Below are 9,455 nucleotides of genomic sequence, written 5' to 3' on the forward strand. Positions count from 1 at the left end.
ACAAATACTTATAGAGTGAATAGGTCATTTAGGATATACTATACGTGGTAATTAAGAACAACAAAATCTGTTACCTTTTATTGTAGTTTATCGTTACGCAATGAAGAAAAATGCGCGTTCATGTGCTAACTGTGAAAGAGCCTTTAATACGAATTGACTGACAATCATCATATATTCGCGAAAAATACATTGCAACGAAAAGTAAAGTTTGCAAATTTTAGTGTGCTGGAAGCAGAGGTAAAAAACACGGAGGTTAAATAAAATGAGTTTCTTCGGATATTTTGCGTGTTTTTAGGAACACCTTGAGGAATTCGCGATTCGGGATTGCAGTTGATTGTAGTGCAATTTCTGGCACTTGGCCCTCTATGAGAGCATAAAGCCAGAGACAAGGAACAAGAAGAAGTGCAATTTAGTGAACAGTGATGAACACTATTCGCCTGTCAAATGTATAAATGATAAAACAATACACGTATACTTTGTTTTTTTCGGTCAACTAGACTTGACTTAGGTTCTTCATACGGATTTCACTCAACGCTGTTCGCACTCGGTGTCTAAATTCTGTAGGCTCCTCACATTTTTCTAAATAGGCTCTGTGTTCAGAGGTGATTTCCTAACTTGTGTGAATTTCTTAATTCTCTGAATCAATTGGACTAGTTACTGGCACATGTCCCATTGAGAATAAAGCCATAAGGGAAAGGAAGAAAGGAATTACGTTTTCTTCATCATAAAGTCGATGTTGTGCCCGGTAGATATCTGAAAAATGTCTCGGACCAGTAAGAAAATAATGAAAGTCAGTCTTGTATGATCCAGTAACGTGAATCTTATCGCTGTGAGTGTTACCCACTGTATTTGCCACAGTTCTCTCTTCAATTACGAAGGTACAATTTTACAAGTATTTTTTTATAAGTTGTAACACTATACATGCTTTTCCCGAAGTTTTGCTATCTATTTATGTAGGTTGATTCTCCTTTAAATTGCGTTCTTATGAAATTCTCATTTTGACGTTTCTCACAAAAATGAATAGTACATTGCATCTTTTTTATGTGTTTCGTAATTTTGCAGTTTATCACAATTACCATTGTTTCTTTCTTAATGAGATCGATGAAGAGTAGAAAGGCAGTGGTAAGTAGAAAAAATTGTAGCAGATATAAGCTTTTTATTGAATAGCAAACTAACAACCATGTACTATTTAAGGCTACAGTATCCATATTCTGTGTAGATTTTCTGAAAAAGCTGTATGACGACTATCCTCAACAGGACACGTTACTTTTATATACTTTGCAAGTATGTGAAGTCATATTTTATAATAATTTTTCCAACAAATAATTTTAGTTTAAATAATTTTTGCTCTAAATTTATACTTATATGTTTTCGTATATTTGCATAGATATGTTGTTAATCCAGGAACGGTCACATGTTTTTATTTTTCATTTGGAGAGAATTGAGTTAGGGTGTCCTAGATGTTCCATGTACCTGCTTCCAGAGTAATCTTTGTTCTTTGCATGATATAAGATTAAATACTTATAGATTAACAAAACATTTACAATTTTTTTGATTAGTAATTAGCAAAAATACTCTTGCATATTGTTTCATTATTTTTCTAAATTATTCAAATGTACATGCATGGATCTCAGAAATATTTAAAGGTATGACATTATACAGAAGTATATCTCTACCATGCCAAGTAAGAGTATACGTTGCTTAACTTCTACATTAGTGTAAGTTAAGAAGGGAGCAGTAGACATTTTTTAAAATAACATCTGTGTGCATAAACAGATGAACAGAGAGTGCTTATGGCAGTGGGATATGATGCCATGGTCAGAAATGCCAACCCGTAAGAAGCGCTTCTATTGAAGTGGCTACATACCAAGAGTCTTCTAAGTTACAATGAGAGCCATTGTTTCAACTCTGTTAGTTGCTCTGCTGTGTGGGATCAATTCAACTCCCATTGATGCAAGCAGAATATGTGCGAGTCAACAGAAAAACATAGGCAACATTTCTTTAAAACAAAACTCTGCTGATTCATCTGACAATAATTCTGATGATAACAATTTGGCACGTGTACAAGTAAGGTTTTATTTAATATACAGAGTGTTTCACCGAAAGTACACATCTTGATTATTTCCATTACTAACGAAAATACAGGAAAAAATTTCAGACAAAAGTTGTATGGTTTCAAGAGGGTTAATTTTTCATTCAAATTATTTTCTTTTATATTCATTTGATTTCGAGATACACCACGATACATGTTTTTTTTTAAAATGGAACAATATTTTCTGTTGATATAAGAAAATGTAGCGCCTTTTTTTTCTTAACATTTTAAGACCTTGCAGACTAAAATCCATTCAGCCATTTCCAAGTTATTAAGAAGTGAATTTATTGAACAATCTTCGGTTGCAGCGCCGCTAGAGCATAGAGCATCGCAACCGAAGATCGTTCAATAAATTGACTTCTCAATAATTTTAGTCTGCAAAGTCTTAAAACATGTAACGTGCTGTATCTCGAAATGAAATAAATATTTTTAAAAAATCATTTAGATGAAAAATCGACCCCCTTAAAATCACAAAACTTTTATCTGAAATTTTTTGCCGCTTCTTCAATAGTAACGGAAATAATCAAGGTGTGCATTTTCGGTAAGACACCATGTATATTAAAAAGTTATACTTTTCTGTTTACTAATACTCAATACGAAATAATATTATTTTATATATATTTTTGCTCCATAAAGGATTTGTTAGGAAAAATCCTTCATATACTGTAAACTTTATTTTTAGAGAGATGATGATATAAAATTTGAAAATTGCAACAATTTTTGCTATGCTCTGTGGAAAGAGGATAAAACGGGGAATGGTACAGAGATCACCATTTTGTTACAAGGTACTCAACTGGTTCAGTGTCTTAAGTGAAATATTGCAGTCATGATAATGTTGACTGTTTGATTCAGGATGCTGGAAGCAGTCTGGTGAACAGAAGTGTGAAAACACAGAGTGCATAGCACTTCAACATTCAACAAAAGCTCTCAATAATACGAAATTCTGTTGCTGCCGTGGAAACTATTGCAATTCAAATATAACCGATGCTCCCGACGTTTATCGCTCAGATAACAAATTACCTCAAACTGTTCTAGGTTAAAGCTTCGAGTTTGATAATGTTACATTTTTTAAAGAGCTTTATAATAAATAATAAATATGTCATAAATGTTTCACAGCCACGGAATATTTAGGTCAGTCAAATTCGGAACGATGGATGCTCATAATCGTGAGCGCTTTGATACTTACGCTTCTCGTAATATGCACAATAGCCATGCTGATTTATAGAGTTTATCGAAATAGCATATTAACAAGATTGAGAAAGCCTCTGAGCTACGGCGAACAGCTTATAGAGAGTACGGCTCTCAGAACTGGAACGTACACAGTGGACCATCTAAAACTTACGACTATCGTGGGTGCGTTGATGATCGCTTTTAATTCCTAATTACTGATAATTAGACAATGAGATGAGATTTATTAATCAAAGTTCTGCACTTAATTAAAAGGTCTTTACGAGAGTAGTATCTAATCGATGTTTTTCGGTAATGCAGGTCAGGGAAGATACGGATCGGTATGGCAGGGAAGTATGGGAGATCAAGACGTGGCTGTTAAAATATTTCCATCGCATTATCGTAATTACTTCCAAAATGAAAGAGACACTTATTGTTTGCCCTTCATGAAGCACCCATCTTTGTTAAGTTATTACGGTGAGTAATTCCGTGCGCCCTATGTCATCCTTTTGAATTGATTCGTAAAGTTCAATTATTTTATTACGATGCAGGTGTTGATGAAAGAATCAGTATGGATGGAAGTGTTGAGTATCTATTAGTTTTGAGTTTTGCACCGGGTGGTACCTTGATAGATTATTTACGAGCGCACACTGTCGACTGGATTTCATTTTGTAAAATGGGATTATCTGTCGCCAAAGGACTCGCTTATTTACACACAGACGTGCGCAAAGGAGGTAAGTCATGTCGCGCTTCAGTGACAAAAAATCTAAAATGATTCAATTACGAGACGATTACATGGGAACTCCGTATTATATGATTTTTCAGAAAAGTTCAAACCGTGTGTCGCTCACAGAGACATCAATTCTCGTAATATACTAATCAAGGCTGATGGAACCTGTTGCATTTGTGATTTGGGATTAGCTGTTCAAATATCTGGATCAAAGTACTACTGTAACGGCGAGGAACAGCATGCGGAAACTAAATCAATCAACGACGTAAGGATTATATAAAATCCTCCAAAGTGTGGTGGATTATATCAGGATGCATGCTTCTTATCGTCAAACATTTGTGCGATTTTATGAAAAATTTAATCAGTCTTAAACATTATATATTTACAATTCATGCAGGTGGGCACCTTGAGGTATATGGCCCCTGAGGTTCTTGAAGGTGCGGTGAACTTAAGGGACTGTGAAAGCTCGTTAAAACAAATAGATGTATATTCTATGGGTCTGGTACTTTGGGAATTAGTTTCCCGTTGCTCCGACATATATGTTCCAGGATCAGAAGTACCAGCGTACAAGCAACCTTTCGAAAATGAAATTGGCTAGTATTTGCCTGAATTTGTATCAAAGCACTTATTTTTTCATTATTATGATGTGTTTATCCTCGCGTAATGTTTAGGTCTTCATCCTACATTTGAGCAAATGCAGGTTCTCGTTTCTCGTAACAAGGCGAGACCCTTGTTAGATGGAAATTTAGTCGACAGACCCGGAGTCCGCTTGATCCGAGAAACAATGGAAGATTGTTGGGATTCGGATGCTGAGGCTCGACTTACTGCTCTTTGCATTGAAGAACGTCTAGTGGAACTGCAGTCGCATCGTGGTAAGCGTCCTCGTGCTGCATATTGAAAAAAAGACGCATACGACTTTATTTTTCTTCGACTCTTTACAGTGACAATGTATTTTACTGATGGTAGTCCTATGGTAAATCCCCACTGTGCTCTTGTGCCTTCAACCACCAATAGCCTATATAGCGAAGCACAACATCATGACAATGTTCACGTAGTTCAGCTCGCCTTGCATATCATGCAAGATATCCCCAGTGCCGATGCTACCGTCGACAATCTGGTTACATTGTCTCCAACTGTGAGTGTCCCCCACGAGCACAGTTGTAAGTTCATTTTCCTTTCTATGCCTTACTCTTTATTAAGTTTTTACTAAGTCTTTACTAAGCATTCCTTCGTTTCTCTTTATACCAGTCAAAAATTCGAACGAAGTGGCTACGTGCAACCTCAATCAAACGTTACAACCTTATCAAGGCAGGAATCCTTGCATGGAAAGAAATTTGATGTCGCAGTCCGACTCTCTAGAAGAGCTCAGATGCAATGGCAATGTTTTGGTGGATAAATCATTAAAGCACACAGCCAATGATCAGTATAGATTGTCCAGCGAAGTACAGGGTCTCGTATCTCATGATTATTTGAGTCAGCATTCAACTCAACTTGCGCAACTCAGACCTGCCACTCCTATTCCGTACGTACAGAACGTGATCTCTGAGAACGGTATACCCCTTTACAGTAAACGTAAGCAAACAAATATGCCCGAGACCTGCTCTCAAGAGAGTCCACGGAAAAAGAAATTTGGCGGATGGTCGAATTTCAAGAAACTTCTTGTACATAAGAAGATGCATCCGTACACCAAGTGCCAAATCGATAGAGAGGATTCAAAATCCAATCTTCTTTCGAAACAGAATGTTCATCAGAGCAAAGCCGTGGATACTAATGTGACGATATCTCCGAGTGGTAAATATGTCAATGGAATTGTTGGTAAAAGTTCAACGTCCATCGAACTATCAGGAAAAAATGACAAGAACGTTGTTCAGAGCAGCATGCAAAAAAGCGACAACGATAACGCATCAGGGGTGAGGCCGTCAACATTACCCTTAGAGAATTTGAGGAACAAACGAAAAACGGACAACAAATTCACCCGCCAAGAAAGCATCGATAAGTTCAACGAAGTTTTTAATACTGGTGCGAATTTGAATATACTAAAGGATCCGAATATCCGAATAAAGACACCTGGTGATCTTCCACCCTCCGTGAGAAAAATGCGCGGCAGAGGCCAATCAACAGCGAGATTTTCCCTCTACGATGATCGTATGATGTGCAACATACTTAACGAGGAAGACGACAGAGATGATAGGACGATCTCAAACTCAGTGCCGTTCGATATAGATCTCGCTGAAAACGATGGGAAGAGTTCACCAGGGAAACTACTTGCGAAGGATGTCACGTGTTTCTAAGATGGGTTTCCGACGTCTTTTTCATACTCTTTAAGTGTCTTAGCCTCCCTGTCCCATCTGTGAATAAGTCGAATACCAAAGCTACGAATTGCAAACCGCAGCTATTGGTAGGTGTGAATAGGGAAGTCGCAAAAATTTCGCACTCGATGACTTTTCATAATTTACAATGCACAATCCCAATCCGAATCGAACAACGAGAAATAAGAGGAATGCAAGTGGAAGTAATCATCTTGAGAATATAGTAGCTTAAAAAAGTCATGCCACATCATGTTCAGATGCGCAAAGAGACGTAAAGTGCGTAAGGACGCCTAAATAATGTGTTGGGAAAATCACAAGCGAATTCAGAATTTTATCGGTACGCTAATCACCGTAAACTATAAACTTACAAAAAGGAAAGAGATTAATAGAAACCTGATGAATTTCTCACGAATAAGACTACTTCGCGTAGGAGAAGAATGTCTTGAATGATACATTTCTATTTTTGAGATAGTCAATGTATTTTTCTACAGGCTAAATGCGATAAGCACACCACGTTTTGCCTCTTTAGATCTCTTTTAATTTTAATAAGCAAACACGGCTAATAACAGTGCAAAAAAGATACATACCCCTTCTACACAAAAAACAATCGAGCTTACGAACGTCAAAATGCGTCTTCATCAGGCAAAATGAGATCTAGCTAATCTTACTTTCCTCTTATTTCTCCACAGAGACATAATCACGACTTCAACCCCAACAGCATTAGGAATGACTAGCCAGCGCAGCCACTTTAATTAACTGTTCATTTAAGCAGCAATTCAGAAGTTTGCATTTGAATGTATGTCTATTTGATAAAGTATAATTGTAAGGATAGCGGTATATATTCGTCAACTGAAATCAAGTGCAATCATAATTGGTCGATCTTGTCAGACAGCTGTTACAGATTTTTGAGTTTAAACGAGGAAAAAGGAAAACATGCTACAACAATACCTACTTAAAAAGCTGTTACAGCTGATATTATGACTTGAATAGAGTAATAAAGAATGGGGAATTTAACAATAATGGACAGAACGTAGCTATCGTCAGATTTAAGTTATGCAGGAAGTTCCTTGTGAGGAGACTAGGAAACTAGAAATATGTTCTTCTTGTGGCCATTTGTGTGGATAGCCAGATGAATATTTTTTATCCTCCAAAGAACTTTATTCGGCGAATTATCTGTACAAATAACTATAGCGAGGTATCCGTACATTACATAATCAACCCTACATTCCAATTTTTTTTTTCTTTTTTTCATATAAAATGCAATTTTATTTCGTCTCGTGAGAATTATTTAGTGAAATTACACTTAATTGTCTCAACCCTTTTCGTCGATTTATCTAAGGAAACATGCGTCAGACGTAATTCGATGTAGGTATAGTAAGAGACTGAATGTACTGGTAAATGCTCCCAAGTGGAGATAAAGCCGATCATCTGACTTTGTAATTATTCTCATACGTAACAGATTATGAAGCTCGATACTTCCAATGTAACATTCTACGTCCTAAGTTCTCTCTTATAACCATGTTTCTTCTATAAAATCTTACATTTTACAATAAATATTCATTACGTTGCATCATGTTTTGTAGTACATTACATATGAAAACTCAAATCGAAGATTTTTGCCGACAAAAGCAGATGTTTTTTAGAGTCTGGTTCGGTAACCGAGAATCCGCACCAAGAGACACTGAATTATGAGTGAGTCGTATTAGCTCGCTCTGGGGCCCGACTATAAACTTTTACAATTTTTATGCAAATATGAAAAGCAAGTAGACTATCCAATCGTTGCGCTGCCTTCTTTCAATTTCAGCACGTGATTGGCTCACACCTATTCACTTTTCATATTTTCACAAAAATTATTTATAATCGGACACCTGTTTTTTTTTCGCGTGTAGATACTAATAAATTGTATTGCAAAAAATATTGTTCTCTGTTTTACCTTGGTTGTGCTTGGTTCCGATGGCATCCGTCTCGTAGCGCTACTTTCTTACGCGATTGATTTTCTTCAATCGGAAAGCATCCATTTCTACGTTTATATTAGATAACTCGTGGTTCGGACTAGACGGACGATTGTCCTCGGCGAATTTGATCGTCTCTACTGGTCCTTATTCGGCGACCCATTTCAACACATTCGAGATGGGTTTTGGAGAATATCCGGCGGAATATAACCCGTCTGTGCACGGTACCTATGATCCTGCACGATACTATGGAAAACGTAAGTGCCTCACTGCTATAAGAAAAATGTATTGACTTTGACTGAAGTCTGAGCATCATAGTGTAAATTTCAATCTCCTCCTCGACAGCTGATACCCCATTTAGTCAGGTAAAACTTGGTGATCTCGGCGCCTGGTTCTCACGTCGCAAGAAGTCTCCTCAGGCCACCGCTGCACTTATTTCACGAGGTACACATTTTTTTTTTCGAAGTCTACCATTTTGCATTCTATCGTATTGTGTAAAATTGCATAACCTTAATTTTTAGAAGAGAATCCATAAAATTATATAACAGTACGATTCGGAGCGCGAAGCTTGCGAGTATTGAACTCTGAATAAATGTGACTATTATAAACAATTCCTGTTACAGCTTTCTGGCGTTGGCAACATAAGTACATCCAGCCTAAGCGATCTGGGATTGCTGGATTTTTTCATATAACTTTTGCTGCAATGGCATTCTTTTATACCATCAATTATAAAAAGATCAGTAAGTTTGCAGAAAGTTTACATTTTTTATATTTTTCTATACCTTTATTTTTCCATTAAGCTGACAAGGATGAATGTTGCTTGATATTTCAGAGGCACACCGAAACTACAAGTACCACTAAACGATGTTGTTTCCTGGCAGAAGAAATAGATTGTAGCCATTCATTTAAATGTATTCTGCCATTTTCTCTCGTTAAATAAATACCACTGAAGATAGTACACAGTTCAAATGTATTTTAACAAAAATTATATAACCATCCTTATATACACATCACAGTCACTTTGAAACATGTTTTGTACATATAAAGCTAAACGAATACAATAACATCTTATTACAAATGCAATCAAAAATGATGTTCATATTCTACTGCATTATACGTCTTTAACAAAATCTTATTAAGAAGGATCTTTTTCTATCCAAATCACAAATGTACCAAATATACATTATTTTAAGAAGATAATTATT

At 36.4% G+C, this 9,455-nt stretch overlaps 2 protein-coding genes across 8 annotated transcripts; both read left to right on the top strand.

Annotated features, from left to right (window-relative positions):
* Positions 1 to 55: 55 nt before the first annotated feature.
* On the top strand, positions 56 to 7,871 carry LOC107275044 (bone morphogenetic protein receptor type-2). 7 transcript variants are annotated; one of them, XM_015754788.2, is made up of 15 exons: positions 56 to 560; positions 655 to 878; positions 1,063 to 1,122; positions 1,220 to 1,284; positions 1,777 to 2,067; positions 2,775 to 2,877; positions 2,945 to 3,127; positions 3,209 to 3,445; positions 3,581 to 3,736; positions 3,811 to 3,993; positions 4,085 to 4,254; positions 4,387 to 4,582; positions 4,661 to 4,861; positions 4,931 to 5,149; positions 5,238 to 7,871. In XM_015754788.2, the coding sequence occupies exons 5-15, from the start codon at positions 1,888 to 1,890 to the stop codon at positions 6,278 to 6,280; spliced, it is 2,871 nt and encodes a 956-aa protein (XP_015610274.1). In that variant the 5' UTR covers positions 56 to 560; positions 655 to 878; positions 1,063 to 1,122; positions 1,220 to 1,284; positions 1,777 to 1,887; the 3' UTR covers positions 6,281 to 7,871. The 7 variants fall into 7 exon arrangements, with proteins under 7 accessions (XP_015610274.1, XP_015610273.1, XP_015610275.1 ...); XM_015754787.2 differs by having other exon boundaries at positions 56 to 237; positions 296 to 878; XM_025079927.1 differs by having other exon boundaries at positions 60 to 201; positions 296 to 878.
* A 242-nt stretch (positions 7,872 to 8,113) lies between these two features.
* On the top strand, positions 8,114 to 9,215 carry LOC107275046 (putative ATP synthase subunit f, mitochondrial). Its single transcript, XM_015754792.2, has 4 exons — positions 8,114 to 8,507; positions 8,596 to 8,694; positions 8,874 to 8,990; positions 9,083 to 9,215. The coding sequence occupies exons 1-4, from the start codon at positions 8,429 to 8,431 to the stop codon at positions 9,109 to 9,111; spliced, it is 324 nt and encodes a 107-aa protein (XP_015610278.1). The 5' UTR covers positions 8,114 to 8,428; the 3' UTR covers positions 9,112 to 9,215.
* The last annotated feature ends 240 nt before the right edge of the window (positions 9,216 to 9,455 follow it).

The sequence above is a fragment of the Cephus cinctus genome, unplaced genomic scaffold, assembly GCF_000341935.2.
Source record: "Cephus cinctus unplaced genomic scaffold, Ccin1 Ccin1_scaffold0123, whole genome shotgun sequence".
Classification (NCBI taxonomy): Eukaryota; Metazoa; Arthropoda; class Insecta; order Hymenoptera; family Cephidae; genus Cephus; species Cephus cinctus.